Genomic DNA, 18,955 nt, shown 5'->3' with positions numbered 1-18,955 from the left:
GTTTTATTGTAGTTTTGAACAGTGTTAGCTACGTCCAACTTAACATTATTTTTTAAAAAGCAACTTGCCACCATGAAGTAGTTTTTTTTTACCAAGCTTTTGACCTATTTTCATAGACAAAAAAAAAAAAACCAAAACAACAATCACACCTTACCAATGTGTGTACTGTCTGTGTAGATTAGATATAGTGATGGCTAAATGAAGATGCGGCACAAACACAGAAGATTCCCAGTGACCCCACAGTTCACAGCCAAAGACATCAGTCTGGTGACACATTTCTGCGTGGGTATGTATAGACCACCCGTCTCGATGCAAGAGGTTGGTCAAGGCAAACCCAGACAAGGAGCTTTATTGTAGCATCGCATGTTAGAAGTTCTGCCACGTGATTTGTTGACATGGTTCACAAGGCACCTGCAGCTTTTGTCGTGATGTGTGTTGTCCCACAGCTGTGATCCACGGCTCACTGAGGGCCTGGCACTTTATTTAGGAGCTGTAAGTTTGCTTCGCACTTACTGCGTTTACCAAACTGTGAGCCAAGAGTCGATGCCTTGATGGTTGTTTTTCTCAGAGGCAGCTTTGCGTCTCCTGGGATGCACTGAATAACTCCAAGCGTTTTGTAAACATTAACCAACTTTGGATAAAGTGTATTACGAAGGAGTAATTTGTTCTCAACAGTTTTTGTCATTTAGAGGAAATACTTTTCTCAGGGAGTGTCAGCAATTAGTAATACCATGTAGTGAAGAAGAAGTCTTCCCCAGAGACAAGTACTTTAATGGTTATCCAAACCCAAATGGTTTTGAGAGAGGAATCTGGCAAGCAGTTGTTTTAAAACTGGGTACATCTGAGGGTACACTGGAGTACATATCTTATATGGAATTCAAAAATGTTGAATATAAGGTTGGGAGTTTGGCTCAGTGGTAGAGGGCTCGCCTGGCTGGAGGGCATAAAGCCCTAGGTTCCATCTGCTGGACCACTCCTGCATGTATATGCATGTAGCCTTGCTCATGCGCACGCATGCACGCAGGCACACACACACTGAAAACAAAGAAACGAAGAGCAGAACAGCAGTTACCAGGATGTGGAGGTACAAAGACAGGGAGATAGAGGTCAGAGGATACAGACTTTCAGGTCGTCATGATGCCTAGGTCTAAATGGCTAACATTCAACACAGGGCTAGAGTTAGTAATTTCATATTGGATACAGAACATTTGCTAAGGGGGTAGACTTCAGATGCTCTCACCAGACATACAGAAAGACTGCCCACAAGGGTCATCTGTTAGTCGGGCTGCATTGGTGGCTGTCTCAGATGTTCAGTGGGAGGAGCAGAGGACTTTCAACATAGGATACTTCAGAAGAATGTTAAAGGAAATGACTCAGTGGGCAAGCCATCACTGGGGGCCACAGGAATGCCTGGCTTACACCTAGTATGCTACCACCTACTCCTCATGATTCTCATTTTCTGCACAAAATACCCATCATCAGGGGTCGTAGCTACGGGCTTGGGCTGTAGGTGTCGGGGAAGGAGAAAAACTGCCTGACTTCCGTGGGAATCAAGTTTAAGATGAACTCTTCATTCTGTACAACTCCCCGAGCTCTCTAGGGCCCTAGAGTTGTACTGGGGTATTCCTTTCATGTTAGCTACTCTTTTCACAGCTGTGAAAAAATGCCCGACGTAAGTGACTAAGAGAAGAGAAACTCATTTGGAATCATCATTGAAAAGGGAGTGTGGTCCGGCCGTGGTGGCAGGAAGGCAGGGTGGAAGGACATGAAGCAACAGGTCAACTCACCTCGTGTCCCAGGTTAGGAAGCAGATAGGTTCAGATCACTTCCTCCTTCTGCCCTTTGCCTTGAGTCCTGGACTCCAGCCCCTGGAATGCTGTCGCCTGAATTGCAGTGGGCGCCCTCACAGCTAAGCCTCTTGGCAAACATGCTCATAGCCAGATGCAGAGGCGCCATGCTCACTGACAGTGCAGAGGTGTGTGTCTCCTGGAGGATTCTGAATCTAAACAACTTGTCACTGATGACCCAACCACCTCACACCTGTGCTACTGACTGCTTATGCTGGATTGCGTTCCTACAAAGTTGTTACTCTGTGTTCCTACAAAGTTGTTACTCTGTGTCACGGTCAGTAATGCTAATGACCCACCTCACACTAAGGAACTTTAAGAGAGATAAGAAAGGCAGGGCCTGGTGTCTGGAGGCTGGTGGGTCTCTGTGAGTTCAAGGCCAGCCTGGTCTACCCAGGAAGTTCCAGGCCAGTTGTGGCTATGTAGTGATTCTATCTCAAAAAGGACAGTTAAAAACAAAACACAAAACAAAAACTCCTAAACACACAACCAAACAAAAGGAGACAGAGAACTTTCTTGTACCCTTTTTTCTCCTCAGCTAAAAAATGCTGGTTTTTTTTTTCTCTCTCTCTAAGGAGTACAAGTCATAAAACATACAATTGAATCTAAGGTCCTATTTGAGATTCATTCTGAAGGCACTGATCTAATAATAGAGGGCATTATTTAAGTCTGAATCACAATTGTAGACCTGTCGGGAACTTCCTGTCTATGACAAGTGAACAACTTGACAAACTGCCATGCTCAGTTAGAGCCTGCTGATGGTGACCTTGTTCCGGTCACTTTCTGCTTTAGGAGCAAAGAATTTATGACTCCAAGTGGGTTTTTGCTTATTTGTTTTAAATCACTTTTTTAAAAATTTCTTTGTGAGCATTACTAAACCCTAGCATGCGCGTGAAGGTTAGAGAAGGATCAGCCCTCTCCGTGTCTGCCATGTGGGTCCTTCCGGAGACTGAGCTCAACTGGCTTCGTAAGCCTTTCTCTGCGGAGCCCTCTCAGGCCCCATACTGTCTATTTTTTAAATCCTCACCAGCAAGATTGCCCTTGCTGAAATGCCATCACAGCGAGCCTTCGGTCTGATCCTGAAGCACCAACTGTGGCTGTTGAAGGCCTGGGTCCTGCCGCCACATATCACACAGCTTCTGGACTTCACACAGAGGCTCCATCACGGTCCCTCCTAAGAAGATGTAAGAGTCCCTGAAAGCTACCCAGACATACAAAAAGGGCAGATGTTCTTCGCACTCCAGAAGCTGTTTGATTCAGGAACTAGGCTGAAACCAACTCATTATTAAGAAGGATTTATGTGAATTAATCCTTGTGAGCTTTGTGACTATTTCCATTCTAGCCTCCCCCCCACACCCCGAGACTGTGACTCTGCCATGGTCTCCCGTCTTTCCCTCAGCTGTCAACACTGCCGCTGCGCACACTCAAGTCTATACCGCCCTTCAAAGCACTCCTCCCCTCAGCTTCTTTCCTCTGATACAGACTCCTACAAACAAAAACAAAACAAAATCCTTGAGTTTAGTGAGCTTGTCTCTGCCTCCCCTTCGCCTAGATGCACCAGGATTATTTTGTTGATGAGAAGTAGAGACGTTGGAACGGATGATCTCTGAGAGTCCTCCAAGCTTGGGCTTGCCTTCAGCCTGCCGCCAGAACCAGACTCCATTACAGGACTGTTGTGGGAGAGTTGATCGCACTGTAATACTCAGAGACTGTTAATAAAGTTAACCTTGAATCAAGGGGCGGAGTCAATGACTAGCTGATCAGAATTAGCCATAGAGATTTTGGAGGACTCAGGGTATGATAGAACAGGGAGGAATAGCAAGGGGCTTAGAAGGCCTTCATTGTTTTTTTTTTTCTTTTCTTTCTTTTTTTTTTTTTTTTGATCTGGGAAGTGTGGAAAGAAAGGGTCAGCTGGTCGCTCCTTCAATGCTTTCTTGATCTATCAAGTTTTTACCTCAACATCTGACTCCCAAGTTTTTTTTATTGATAATAGAACAATTTAGACAAACACTTCACAGAACTCTGTGTAAAAGAAACACAGTAACAGATGATGAACACTTGGGATGCATCTCTGCAAAGGTGTGTTGGCTGACCGTTTGTTCTTTCAGAGACATCACATAAACTGGAGACTGGATGGATGCCATTTGGCACTTCAGCCATAGGCCTGCTAGCGTGAGGCGTTGTCTCAGCATTATGAGGCTGGCCATCTGTGTGGCGCTTTTATGATTGAACTTGGAAAGAAAGCGTGTGCGTCTTTGAACTCATGGAGCATGGTGCAAGTGAAGCCACCGTTGTCCTCAGGCTCTACCAGAGAGACCACATTTCGTTAAGAACCAGCAATAGATAGTAAATAACTTGACTTTTTTTCTGGTTGTCCCTTTTCAGTGACACTTACCTGAGTGGGAGTCACAGTTTTTTTGTTGTTGGGATTTTGTTGTTGTTTTGTTAGCTTGTTTACTTTTTCAGAGAGAATCTCTGTGTAAACTAGGCTGGCCTGGATCTGCTTGAGTTCCAGATCTGCCTGCCTTTGTCTCTCTCTCTCTCTCTCTCTCTTTTTTTTAAATAATTATTTATTATGTATACAATATTCTGTCTGTGTGTATGTCTACAGTCCAGAAGAGGGCACCAGACCTCATTATAGATGGTTGTGAGCCACCAAATGGCTGTGAGCCACCATGTGGTTGCTGGGAATTGAACTCAGGACCTTTGGAAGAGCAGGCAATGCTCTTAACCACTGAGCCATCTCTCCAGCCCATGCCTTTGTCTCTTGAGTGCTGGGATTAAAAGCATACACCACCACGCCTGGTGTAGCAACAGTGTAATTGAGCTGTATCTACCACCAGTTGAGGCTTCATTTTTTTTTTTACTGAGTGCAGGGTTCAATACAACTGAATAGGCTGAAGGCTCTCGAAGGTCAAGGGTACAGACACTCTGGGCAGCAAAGGAAACGGAAGAGGCTACTGACATCCCTAGTGCCCTATGTCTGAGCAAACACTAGCAGATGTGAGCACACAGGATTTTTGTTTTTAAAGATTTATTTATTATGTATACAGTGTTCTGCCTGCAGGCCAGAAGAGGCCACCAGATCACAGATGGTTGTGAGCCACCATGTGGTTGCTGGGAATTGAACTCAGGACCTTTGGCAGAGCAGCCAGTGCTCTTAACCTCTGAGCCATCTCTCCAGTCCCTTGGGCTTTTTTTTTCATTATTCAATGCAAACACATACCAAAGTGTGTGTTCTCAGGACTGACTCAGATTTGTGAATGGAGAACATCGTTAATTTCTTTTTTTAAATAAAATTGAGAAATAGAACAGAATTATTCTATTTATAGAAATAGAATTGAGAAAGAATGTCATAAAAAAGATGTTCCACTTTAAGTAGATTATGGGTTGTCAGGTGAGATCATACAGATACATCATTACAAGGTTATATTGCATCCCAACTTAGTTAAACAGGCATACAAAATATGACTGGTAGGTCATTCATTAAACCATTGGAATGACTGACAGAGTTATAGTGTTGCCTTGGCTTCAAAAGCAACAATATTGAAGCCATGGCCAAAAAGAAGAAACAAACAAACAAACAAAATCCATGGTGGACGGACTGGATCACTAGGGCAACAGTCACGCCATTTCTTTGTCTACTCCCTTTAGCATCCTTATTGACACCTGCCTCTGGGCCTGCCCCTCTGCATCTCTTATAAGGGGCTGCACAAGATGCCAGTCCTTTGCACGTGGGTCTTGCGAGCTTAGACTCCCGGTAGCAGGCCTGCGAATCACACTAGTATCTGGAGATCGTGGTCTGGCTTTTTGCCTAGCCTTTCAGAGCCGAGGCCATCCAGCAGGCCTCTCCTGGGGAACAGATTAACTTCTGTGACTCGCTGCTTTTCCTTCTCATTTATGATTCATGACCCAGGCTGTATTTTTAGCTTTTATTTATTTGGGTCTAAGAACTGAGTTGGAAGGAAATGCAGTTTGGAATCTCACGGAAGAACAAGGAGAAAGTGGTACCACGTTGGAGAGAGGGTTGGCAGTTTGGGAATAATAGTCAAACACGACATTCAGCAAATATTCAGAAAGCCCACGGGGGTTCCACACTGGGCTAGGTGCTGAGACTGAAAGACTTCAGAAGACTCAGCTTCCATACTCTAAGTATCAAACGGTTCATTAGCCAGCTTCTTTGTTTATTAACTAATAAAAGCAACACATATAGAGAAGGACCTCCCACACCAGTTCATCATGAATATATTGTTGTGTTTTTTTTTTATTTGTTTTTGAGGCAGGGTTTCACTGTGTAGCCCTGGCTGTCCTGGAACTCACTCTCTAGACCAGGTTGGCCTTGAACCCAAAGATCCACCTGCCTCTGCCTCTGCCTCTGCCTCTGAGAGCTAGGATTAAAGGTGTGCACCCCATGTCCAGTTAGGAAAGGAATGTATTATAATCCCGCTGATCCCCCCTCCACATCTCCAGACTTTAGTCTCACTGCTTGGAGTTGGGGAGCACCCTTTGTGCTTGCCTGAACCCACTGCTTGGAAACCCCTCTTCCAACCTTATACAGGCTTGCCTTTCCTGACTCCCCTATCCCTTTTCCTGGTTCCCTGAAGCTCCTCCTACTACACAGCCTCACAGCTCTGCAATCTGCTACAGTCATGTCCCTACAGAAAGCTCTCTTGATTGACGTCCCTTCAGAGTAGTTGAGGCTTTTTCATCAGCTCTCTAAGCTAAGCAGATGGAAGAGAAGGTGCCCAAGAAGAACACTGTCATCCAGCACAGAGACTGCTACACACTGAGACCTCCCCACGGGCCAAACATATGGTCTGCAAAATTGGACAGCTAGTAAGTACATGCAAAGCTCAGACCAAACCCTAACTTGTTTTGACTCTGTGATATTCTCACTTCTTTTTTTATGTTGACCCTCACGGGGCCAGTCAGCTTGTTCTGTGTCAACAGGTCAGTGTGGGTCTCGGTGTCTTCCTCGTGCTGTGTGTGTATCCACAGTGCATTGTCTGAGGCTCTGTTCTGTATGATCCTCATTCAGCCACCTGGGCTGACAGTAACTTCCGAATTGTAAGAGGAAAAAAAAAAGATAGGTCGCTTTTGTGTGACGTCATCGACCCAATGAGGAGCTACGTCCGACTTCAAAAAGGCTAACAGAGGAATCCATATGCAGGGAAGGGAACGCTGGAAATGCTTTAGGACTGGCACTAGGGACTCCCACATACACAAAAGAAAGCAGCGGAGGAAGCGGAAGAGTGGAAATAAAAGAAGGGCGCTATGTTTAGAGGAATGAGGGTCTTCGGGGACAAGGCAGGGCCTGCCTCGCTAACCACAGGCCTCTGATTTAGCAATTGTGGGCATCAATTATTCCGCCGTCCCCCCCCCACCCTTAAATTAGCACTTTTAAAGCTGGTCCTCCTCTGAATGTATTAATTCTTTGACACATGGGGATTCCCCTGCCTCCATCAGGAGAGAGGCAGAAGAAAGCAGCCAACTGACACCACAGAAGTGAACCTAAGTGGGGCAGGCCTTGCAAGCCAGGCTCTCCATTCACGCTTGCATTATGAGCCACCAGTCCCAGAAGGCTGAAGACTTTCTCCTGGAAAAAGAGACTAGCATTCATGGTCCCCTTGGATTAGGCCTTTACACGTTGATAAAAATCTCTCAACAGCTGCTTAGAAGGCTTGGGCACAATGCCACAAAGACTTGCTTAAAGGTATTGGTTGCAACTTTTGAATTTTAATCGCAAAATTAAAGCCACTGAATACAGAATACAAGGCCCGGGGACTCTCTACTAAGATGACAATGAGACTTTTTGTCAGAGAGAATTCACCTTTGTCCACTCCGATTCCTGATTTCTTGGAACACAAAGGATGATTGCTACGAGGTGGAATGGAAGACTAATTTTCCCATCGTAGGTGGCTGAGTTCATATTCTGCTGCTGTGGTTACTGGGTTGTTAGAGTCGGGGCCTGAGTCCCAGCAGTGCTATCAACCTGGCTTCAGCTTGTCCTCAACTGGGCAGCTGAACAGACGTAGCAATAGGGAAAAACAGAGCAAGCAGACGTGTTCAGTCTGGCCACATTGGTAAGAAATATGAATAAGGAGGTCCCGGGGTCCCCCAAGTTCATCTTCAGAGTCCAGACGTTAGGTTTATGGGTAGATGGAAGGCAAGAAGTATGCACAAGCAAGCAGACCCAGGCAAGGGGTGCCCTTCCCCACCACCGATCACTGGCTCCGTACGGTCCTTTCTTGTCAAGTGGTCTGAGAATGTGTCGAAACTGTGGTAATCTCTTCCTGGAAGACAAGTGTCTTTTCTGGCTGGCACCAGGCTTTAGCTTTCTCCTTCTCACAAGAGTCTTGGGAAAAGTCTATTTCTTGGGGTCCATTGATTAAATAATATGGTCACTAAAGGGAGTCTCTACTTGGAATATCTTCATCCTTGACAGGGTACTTACACTATGATGTAATACTCAAAATGGGACATTGTATTTATTTATTTATTTATTAAAGGTTTCTGTCTCTTCCCCGCCACCGCCTCCCATTTCCATTTCCCTCCCCCAATAAAGTCCCCCTCCCTCGTCAGCCCAAAGAGCAATCAGGGTTACCTGCCCTGTGGGAAGTCCAAGGGCCACCCACCTCCATCTAGGTCTAGTAAGGTGAGCATCCAAACTGCCTAGGCTCCCACAAAGCCAGTGCATGCAGTGGGATCAAAAAACCATTGCCATTGTTCTTGAGTTCTCAGTAGACCTCATTGTCCGCTATGTTCAGGGAGTCCGGTTTTATCCCAGGCTTTTTCAGACCCAGGCCAGCTGGCCTTGGTGAGTTCCCAATAGAACATTCCCATTGTCTCAGTGTGTGGGTGCACCCCTCGCGGTCCTGAGTTCCTTGCTCATGCTCTCTCTCCTTCTGCTCCTGATTTGGACCTTGAGATTTCTGTCCGGTGCTCCAATGTGGGTCTCTGTCTCTGTCTCCTTTCATCGCCTGATGAAGGTTAATATTCAGGAGGATGCCTATATGTTTTTCTTTGGGTTCTCCTTCTTATTTAGCTTCTCTAGGATCACTTATTATAGGCTCAATGTCCTTTATTTATGGTTAGAAACCAAATATGAGTGAGTACATCCCATGTTCCTCTTTTTGGGTCTGGCTTACCTCACTCAGGATAGTGTTTTCTATTTCCATCCATTTGCATACAAAATTCAAGAAGTCCTTGTTTTTTTACTGCTGAGTAGTACTCTAATATGTATATATTCCATACTTTCTTCATCCATTCTTCCATTGAAGGGCATCTAGGTTGTTTCCAGGTTCTGGCTATTACAAACAATGCTGCTATGAACATAGTTGAGCATATACTTTTGTTGTATGATAGGGCCTCTCTTGGGTATATTCCCAAGAGTGGTATTGCTGGGTCCAGGGGTAGGTTGATCCCGAATTTCCTGAGAAACCGCCACACTGCTTTCCAAAGTGGTTGCACAAGTTTGCATTCCCACCAGCAATGGATGAGTGTACCAAAATGGGACATTTTATAAAGAAAACTTATTGGCTTGTGGCTCTGGCGTCTGGAGAGTTCAAGAACACGATGCTACCATCTGCTCCTCATCTGACCAGGGTGAAGAGGACGCCATGGTGAGATGGAGCCTGTGTGCTAGTTTGGGGTCTATCGGATGGATGGGTGGAGGAGAGACCCAACACAGTATCTTTAATCTAGAGATGTTCCGGTGCTTGGATTCATTTTCATTTTAAATACCCCCCTAGATTATACCTATTTTGATCCATGTCACACTTTAAGAGGATAGTCATTATGGCGAAACCTCTATGTGATCCAGGACCCCGATCAGAACTGTCATTAATATCTGCCTCATGGGTAAGATGCTGTAACCTTGAGTTTCTAGTCATGTTCAACACCGGTGTGCATAGCACACATACACATGTGTTCGCACACATGCACGGAGGCTGTGTTAAAGCTTTTTCAAACATCAAAGCATCTGTCTTCTACTTTTTCATAGACCTACAGGGCATCATTTCTCCTACATGATAAATTTTGGGGTTGGGAGGTGTCATAATATAGACAGCTTCAAACATCAGAAGACCCTAGCTCTACATTAACCAGCCCCGGGACCCTTGAGCAGAGCACTGAGCTTCTGATGATCAGTTTTTCCAGCTGTCCAAAGGGATTGCCCACCCCCCTCTCTAGACCCTGCACCAGTTTCATCCCGGGGATCAAATGAAGTGATCCTCCCGAGAATAGATGGAGCACAACCCTGTTTGTGCAAAAGCACCTGGTGACACAGGGTGATTGTTCTGCCTAGGCGCAGCCGCAGAAAGAATTACTTGTGACTTCAGTGTTCCTAGGAGAGGCCACAGCCCTGAAAATGCTCTCTGTGTGGGATTTGCCTCTGGGATGACCTCAGTTTCATCTGTGCTCAGGTCTGTGGGCAGAGATGAAACCTCCCTCAGTTCAAAATATGTCTATGTAAGGGATTTTCACCGAGAGTAGGATGGTTGGAATGAGGGCAGAAATGGCTGGCATCCTTGCCTTGCCCACTGATGACCAGCATCTTTTTACAACTAGATTAGAGGGTTTCTGTACACAATCATATCCACAACTCCTTTCCTAGCGTATTAGCCATTTTAAGGTGGCAACAAGACTAAGATTTTTATTTTATGTTCTGGCTTCTGCCCCAAAGTTATTCCATTTGCAGGATCGCAGGTTCCCCTCGGTCAAAGAGAAACTCTTGAGTCAGCTTAAAAACCCCACTTATTTCTATAAATTGTCGGAAAATATACTTTAGATGTCACTGGTTCTACTTATTCAGGCAAACCAGGAACAGAAGTAGAATGGAGATAATTCCTTCCATAGCCTCTGAGTGACGGGGTCTTCTCAGTGGAGGAGAGAAGGAGGCTTTGGTCCCGGAATAACAGGCCTTTCTGGCCCCAGTCTTGCTATTTGGCTTGGGCTCTGTCCTGGAGCATGAGATCTCCCTCTCAGTGGAACAAGCAGAAGGCACAATTTACTTTTAGAAGGTTCCATTGTTGTGAGCACCAAGGACTCCAGACGTTGAAATTTCCTGGATGCCAAGTTCCCATTTGTAAAAGAATGAACACGTCCAGGGTTTCTAATCTTCGATCTTGGTGTAGAAAGAGGAGTTTTCAGTTCAGGCTTAGAGTAAAAACAAACAAAAGTTTCAATTTAATTAACCAAGAGGTATTTAAGGAGCTGCTGGGTGTCAGGCAGTACTCCAAGTGATGTCAACAGAGCAATCCTGTTTTTCATTGTTTACTTCAAGCGAGGGAGACAGAAAACAGACAGACACATATTATTTTCAGCAATAAGGGTACGAAGAGAAACACAGAACAGGGCAGGGCATGAAGGCAAAGGAAGTGGGGGGCATTCTGCTTTCTTTAATGTCCCATCGCTCTAAGAGAAGAAGTGTTTGTCGATACCAGGTGACTTCTGGTGGGAAGGGCGGTTTGTTCTGAGCAGTGTGTCTTCCCAGACCAGAGGACGGATTTTTCCCATCCATCTCCAGAAGACCCACCTTTCAAATCAAACCTGGCGGGAGAGCTTCAGGTGACGTAGTTCCAGGGATATCTTAACAGATGCCATACTCCTTTAAGAATGACCATATTTTAGGTGGTCCAGCTAGCTAGTAGCATGTAGGCTATTCTGAGACTTCCTGAGCATCATTTCTTGGCAAATTCCTTGAAATAAATCATGTATTGCACTGTCAGAGGTGCAGGTCAGCGTGATGACTAAGACACCTCCCCCCACTCACCACCTCCCCGTTCTTGAGAAGCCTGTCGTGCAGCTGGGGTTTAGCCATTGAAACAAACTGCGGCCTCACTGGGTCAGTACAACATGGAGGTGTGACCAAAATTCTCCCGGACCCCAAAGGACAAGCAGAGAACATCGCCTCCACGGCAGACCATCAGAGCTTCTGATTCTTGGTTCATTCATTCATTAGTCAACCATGCATCCCTGAGTGGCTTATTCCAGGGTCATGCATTGTCTGCTGGTAGTGCTAGCTTGGCTTCGCAACTGACATTGTCTCTGGACAATTGCTTTACTGGGATGTAGCTTACATTCCATACAGTTCACTTATTGTGATGAACCCTATGGTTCCTTCATAATTGTATTCAAAGTATACCATTGATTAGGGCTGACTTTTGCATATTCATCGAGTTGTATAACCAGTACCAAGTTTAGAACATTGCTATCGGCTCTGAAAGAAACCACACTTGCCAGCAGCCACACGCTGGCCACATCCTTCCCAGTTCTACTTCCCAGTTACTAATTCTCTAGTGAGGGAGACAGAAAATGGACAAATATATTGTCTTTTCAGCAATAGATGCTTTGAAGAGAAATAGAAGAAGGCAGAGAATGGGTGGGGGCTGGGGGGAAGAGATGGCAACAGTCTGGATTATTTTGTGTGAATGAAATCATACAATAGGCATTCTTTTGTCACTGCCCCCCCCCCCCGCCCAGGATTAATGATTTCAGAGTTCATCTATGTTATAGCATGCTTCCACACCTCATTCCCTTTCATTGCCAGAACACAGGCAGCTGACTGGCTCACTCTCTTCACCTGCTCAGCGTACTTTCTTATATAACCCAGGCCCACCCGCCTAGGGGTGGCACCGCCCACAGTGGCTGGGCCCTCCCACCACAATCATTTATCAAGAAAATGCATCCCCAGACCTGTCCATGAACTAATTTAGTAAAGACAAGTCCTTAACTGAGGTCCAATATTCGCAAGTGACACCAGTTGGTGTCAAATCATTACTTACAGGGGAGTGGGTAGAGGTAATAACACGCATGTATGCGTGTGTGTATGTGTACATGTGTGTATGTGGGGGGGTTAAGAAGGGAACCTTGGGGATGACCCTCTCTTTCCTTCCTCTACCTAAGAAAACCCTTCTCCTTATTGGCAGCCGGAATCCCCTGCTGGGGTCCCATCCCACTGAGTTAGAATCCCACCCAGTCTCACAGGCTCCTGCACGTGGGGCTCGGACTTCATTAGCCTTGGGATGTCTGTCCCCCTGATTGTCTGTGCTCTTTGTCCTCTGCTATCAGGACACACTGTGGACTTGCCTTTCTTCTCAGCCTCCCTCATCCTGATCCACCACACATCCTCCTGTCTGGGCTGGCTGTCTCCAGAGTCTGAAGTGGAACAAATCTACCACCCATGGAGCCTACTGCCAAGAGAGCCACAGAGCTGCTAGCGGCAGCATCCCAACCCAACCTGCGCTACCTGTGATGATAGTGTTGCCAGTGTCATAGAATCTAGACTCACCTGGGAGATGGGCCTTTGGGCATGTGAGGCAGGGGATGCAGTTACTTTGTTTGTACTGAGATGGGAAGACCTCCTCCTGGGGTGGCCTCATTCCCTAGCTCGGATTCCGGCTTGCATGAATTGAACAAGAAAGCTGAGCACAATCGCTTATCATTCTTGACTTTGTGAATGTTATGTGACCGGCAGCTCCAGACTCCTTCTGCCTTGAATTCCCCACCATGATGAACCATACCCTGGAGCTCTGAGCCAAATAGAACCTTTGTCCCTTAAGTTGCTTTTGTCTTTATCACAGCAACAGAAAATCAGACTGAGACAGTACTCATGTCTTTTTCTGGGACCTTGGTGTTCCTGCTTTCCTTTAGCACGGGCAGAGAGACTCAGCCAAATCTCCATCACCCTCTGCCACTTCTCTCTACTCATTTTAGAGGTACAATAAAAAATAGAAATAACGGCACATACAGTAGAGCACCAGATAGAGTAACAGAAGTCCTCTCTCTCTCTCTCTCTCTCTCTCTCTCTCTCTCTCTCTCTCTCTCTCTCTCTCTCTGTGTGTGTGTGTGTGTGTGTGTTTGCTAAGTACCCCTAGGTGCTGGGGCACAGTCCCAGACCCCTCTTTCAACAGTGCTTCTAGCCAAGGAACTGAGCAAGCAAACTGCAGATCTGATGCTCAGTGGCCTGAAAGGACAAGTAAGGGCTGCGTTCATGCGCAGCAGGAGCGAACCTAAGGATGATTTGTGTTAATTAAAACCCGCAGGAAGGAGAAGAATCGAGAGACCAGTTAGTCAGGGAGAATGGCTCAAGGGGAGGCCCTGCCCTTGGGAAGGATGGGTTAGATGCTAACGATGGAGGCCAAGACTGTATCAGAGTGCGGAAGTGGGGCACTTAGTAATGGGAGCAAAGAAAGCCAAGGATTAGGTACTGATGGTAATGGCTGTTTGAGTAGACATGAAGAGATTTCAGCAGTGAGGATGTAAGTGATTTATATATATTATATATGTTACGTATGATAATTTGTGTAAGTCATTTGCCCTTATTGCTTAAATATATACATATAACATATACATGTGTATAAATATTTATTTATTTATTTATTTTTAGAAATCCCTGTGTATGTAATGTATGAAATGTGTATAAAAATGTAGTGCCCGTCATCTTTCGGGATGTACCATATCAGCTTGAGTTAGTGATGTGTAACTGCCAGGGAAGGCACCCACCTCAGCACCAAGCTGGAGAATTGGAAATGTAGCCCAGACCTGCTCCCCACTCGTGTGTAGACTCCATTCTTTTCCAGACTGGTGTTTAGGAGTTTGGGGTGAATGAGTCAGGTTCTAGGGTGAGGAGGGAAGAGAGGGCCATGTGATCAGAGAAACCAATGGGGACTCTCAGGCGGCCCTCCCATCGGCCTCATCGTGAATGAGGACTGTGGTGTCCTCCTTCGTTAGAGTTCTGAAATATACTTTCCAGCTGCGCCCCTAAAGCAACCTCCTTGGTCTAGTAAGCCTTCAGTGTCAGTCAGTCAGTTCCCATCCCCGGACAGCCCACTTCCCTGCAGTGCTCAAGCCTGAGAAGTTAAGAACCAAGTATACAGAATGGTTTTGTGTCCGCATCAGAGACACCCACCCCCCCAGGAGTACGGCTAGCGGGGTGTGGCTGAGAAGTTCTCCTCCACACCAGATTTATGGTGGTATCTGAACATCAGCCAGTTTTGGGATGAGACATCTATAAAACCCACTCAGAAATATTACAAAAAGGATCTGGGGAGTGCCCCCTCCTTTTCCCATGACCCAGGGAGGGTGATGGCAAAACAGGAAGTGCCTCATTTGTGGGGCCCTGGGAGCCCTTTCATTCACACCCCTTGGCACTCTCCAGAGTCACTGCCGCTCTGCTGAGAGGATCTTACAGCCTCACCTGCAGAGATGCTTAGAAAACTGTCACTGTATCCCTCCCCTTGTCCCTTCCTCTGCTTTGTCCTCTTGGGGACACTGAATTCAATTTTCAGCTGTCAGCCTGTTACTTCCTGGCTTCCCAACTGGCGTCTTGCAATCAATGGGCACCAAAGCAATTCATAACCTCTCTTTCCTGTCCCCCTGGTCCTGTTGATGGCACTCCAGGTTCCTCTGTGCCCGGGCGGGAAGCAGCTGAGTCATCTTTGACTCACTCTTCTGCTCTCGGAGCAAATTAACTGCTGAATCCGGCGGTGCGGCTTTCCATGATGTCATTCCAATCCTCCTCCTTGCTGTTATCCCTCTTCCGAGTGGGCTAGCATCACTTCCCTCTCTCAGGGAGCCTCCTGCTGCAGACTCTGTGGCTACCCACCTTCACACTCACTTAAGCCTCTTTAACAGCATTCCCGATTCAGCTCCCCTGCTGTTACGTTGAATGTGAACAGTTTTGGTTTTAGAAGTCACAACACCTTTTCCAGTGTTCCATGTTCAAGCTAAACTTACCAAGGACTATTTTAGGGGGTGATGATTGTCATTATTATTTCTTTTGAGCTACAAAGGATGACAAGACCTTATTTTTATAATTTATTTATTTTATGTGCATTGGTATTTTGTGTGCATACATGTCTGTGTGAAGGTGTCAGATCCCCTGGAGCTGGAGTTATACACACAGGGATGCCATGGGGGTGCTGGGAATTGAACCTGGGATCTCTATAAGGGCACTTAGTGCTCCTAACTGCTGAGCCATCTCTCCAGCCTAGATAAGACCTTCTTAATGTTACTGAATTCTGGGTTTTTGAGCATTTAAATGCTTGTTCCAGCACTTAGGAGATCAGGAAGTCCTGTGTTACTTGTCTCCTATTTATTTGTACTTCCTCTGACATCTGGGCAGTTATGCCTACTAAGCCTTGTTCTTAAAGCTTTCCATAGGTGAAATAATTTAGCTCTTCTAACACTTCCAATTTTATTGTCATTACATCAAGGACAAAACCAAGGTAGAAAAGTCAGGTCAGTAGCTGGAGCTTTAACATGAAGGTGGGGCGAAGCCAGTGTGTGAAACTGTAGCTCACACAAGTGAAGACCTCAGATCTACACTCCCCACCTCTGAGCCCAAAGGCATCCGACTTCCCCGGCATTCCCAGAACCTGAGTTTGTGTTTACTTTGTAGTTAACTAATGTTTTATAGCCAAGGGGACATGTGTGTGCATTGGTGGTCGGAAATATTGACGCAGGTGATGGGCACACATGTAGCTGCCATCAGGAGCCAACTGTGGGCACTGCCCAGGAAGTCACTGTGCAGCCCCGAGATGGAGTTTTGGTATCTGCATCCTCCTACTTCACAACTTTCTTTCTTTTTTTTCCTAGTACATGGGCTGCATCGAAGTGCTACAATCAATGAGATCACTGGATTTTGGAATGAGAACCCAAGTTACACGGTAAGGGCTTGAAACTGAAGGGGCTCTAATAGTTTAAAGTCACTGTAGTTTCTCCTGTGGGTCTCTTATGAAGTTTTCAAGTCATCCATGTGACTAGAAGGGAGAACTGGCCCATCAACCTTGCACGACTGGCTTGATCTCGTTGCACAAAAGCTTCAGACCTGTATGGAAAAGCATTAGTGTTACGTATGAGGACTTACAAGGTGATTGGTGGTTCAGTCTACAGAAGTAACTGTTTTCTCGGTACCAAAGTGTTTAAAAGTATGCCTAGAAATAAGATATGAAGAGTCTCCAGCACATTAAAGAGGTCACTCAAAATAAGACCAAACAAGAACTTTCAGCATCATAAAGGCCAGGTTACTACCGTTCATTCAGTCTTTGACACAAGAACCCGTCTGGGTAGTCCACCATTTTGTATAATGAAATGGGTGGACCTCTACCCAGAATTGCCCCATGTAGCTTAATGCAAGAAACTATAGCCCTTGTAATGCAGGGCTCAAGTCGGGAGCATCAGTACAAGGCATGCCTCCTTAGAGTCAGCTCTAGGACAAGGAAGGAAAGAGAGCTAAGTGACACCAGCAGCTGAGGAAGCTGTGACAGGAAGGAGGATGAGCTGAGAGAGGAATGGCTTAATTGCAGATGGTTGGGAATGAAGATGGGGGCATCTGCTATGCAGGTGCCAAGTGTGCCTCTGAGCTGTGGCAAGCTCCCATCTGGATCTGTGACTGTGAGCCACCTGCTTAAAGGTGGATGCTCTCATTATGGGGAGAGAATAACCTTTCCTGGGGCTTCTCTCATGCCCTCCTAGACATAGAAGTGCTCTGCTAGCCAGAAGCCTAAGAAGATCTTCTGCCCCTCAAAGAGACCTGCAGTGTACAAGGAAGTGTTCACTCCTGTGCTATGGTTTTGAAAACCTTATCTCAAAATGTTCTTAGGTTATTTAGAGCAAACTAGGGTTGGGATATAATAAAGTGAAGCCATAAATCCCCAGGGTTCCAGGAAGTGCACTCTAGGGGCTGCTGACTCGGAGTCTGCCTCAAGAAGCATTCCTTTCTGCCTTTCCAAATTTCTCCTCACCAATTGCTGGCATTCCTTTTAGCACCTTGCTTAGTAGGCATAACGCACAAATGTCAGAGAAAGCAAAAATAAATGGGGGACAAATAACACAGGATTGTCCAATTTCTTAAAGGTTGAAACAGGCACATAAATGCACAAAACCACAGAATTTAGCAGCATCAAGATCTTATCATCTCTTGTGAGATGTCAAACCAATGACATACAATTGTGTTTGTGAGACCGACCTCGGTCCTTGAACCGTAGAAGAGGCTTCGTGGATATTTACTGATTAGATCTGTCTTCCTACCTGGCTTCAGATTCCGTGTCTGGAGGTGGTCACAACATTTCTCCTCTTTGATACCCTACTTCTCACATCCTTACACCCATTGTGTCTTCCTCTAAAGGACATGGATTCTAGACTACATTCCATCATGTTAGCCTATTCAGGCTTCATTTCAATGATTCTGCATCCGAGAAACCCCTTCTGAAATCCTCCCTACAGATGCCAGGAAGTGGGTTGACCCTAGGTGCCTTGGATGGGTGCATAGGACAGATGAGTCCTAATTATTCTGACCTGGGTGCTATAGTTTGACTGTGCCCCCGTTCATACAAATAAGCTTATTTGGCAGTTGATCACGTTAAGATACAATACCTTTTGGAAGAGATTAAGTGACAGAGACAGAGCTCTTCTTGTGAGTAGAATTAGTGCCCTTTTCGAAGAGGTCCGGGGAGCTGCTTCCACATGAAGATACAGAAAGGGCTCTCTGCTATGAAAGAAGGAGACTTTGCCAGACACTGAGCCTGCTGGCATTTTCATCGTGGGCTTGCCAGCTTCCAGGACTACAAGAAATAAATGATTTTCTTCTTTTTAATATTTGCTATAGAAGCGGGAGCCCTAGACTGATACAGCAAGAACTTATTTTCTGTTGCTCCATCTGTTCACACACAGACCCATCCATTCTTTCACTGAGTCTTTATAGAGGCCCGAAACTGCTTAAGCAGTATGGGCCCTGTATACAAGACAAGGGTCTGCCCTTCGGAACTTGACATACGAGGTAGGACACAGACTATTAAAGGGAAGTAACTATACAGAGTGTTTGCAGGTAACCACTGGTACTATTGCTCTAACAATAATGTTCTATAAGCAGAGCGCTTCCAAACTTTATCGTTTCTTAATCACACAAATACTGAATAGTTATTAGGACATCAAGAAACACACGAAAGGAAAGACTGCTTGTAATCCCATCCAGAGATGATATCCATTACCATTTTGTGTTCAGAATATCTTTCCAGCCTTTACCTCTACACAGGAGATGACAAATTATAAACAGTATTCTATAATATCTCTACCACAATGAACACTTTCCTAGCACTCCCATTTTT

General features: G+C 45.7%; 1 protein-coding gene across 2 annotated transcripts in view; it reads left to right on the top strand.

Annotated features, from left to right (window-relative positions):
- The window catches only part of Shc4 (SHC adaptor protein 4), a 93,850-nt gene that overhangs the window by 11,891 nt on the left and 63,004 nt on the right, over positions 1-18,955 (top strand). For both annotated transcript variants that reach the window (XM_075962032.1, XM_075962033.1), the window contains exon 2: positions 16,446-16,516. In XM_075962032.1, coding sequence (XP_075818147.1) covers positions 16,446-16,516 — 71 coding nt within the window. The remainder of the gene's footprint in view (positions 1-16,445; positions 16,517-18,955) is intronic.

The sequence above is a fragment of the Microtus pennsylvanicus genome, chromosome 2 (genome assembly GCF_037038515.1).
Source record: "Microtus pennsylvanicus isolate mMicPen1 chromosome 2, mMicPen1.hap1, whole genome shotgun sequence".
NCBI lineage: Eukaryota > Metazoa > Chordata > Mammalia > Rodentia > Cricetidae > Microtus > Microtus pennsylvanicus.
Note: the sequence above shows the minus strand (reverse complement) of the source record. Positions and strands in the feature narration are given on the sequence as shown.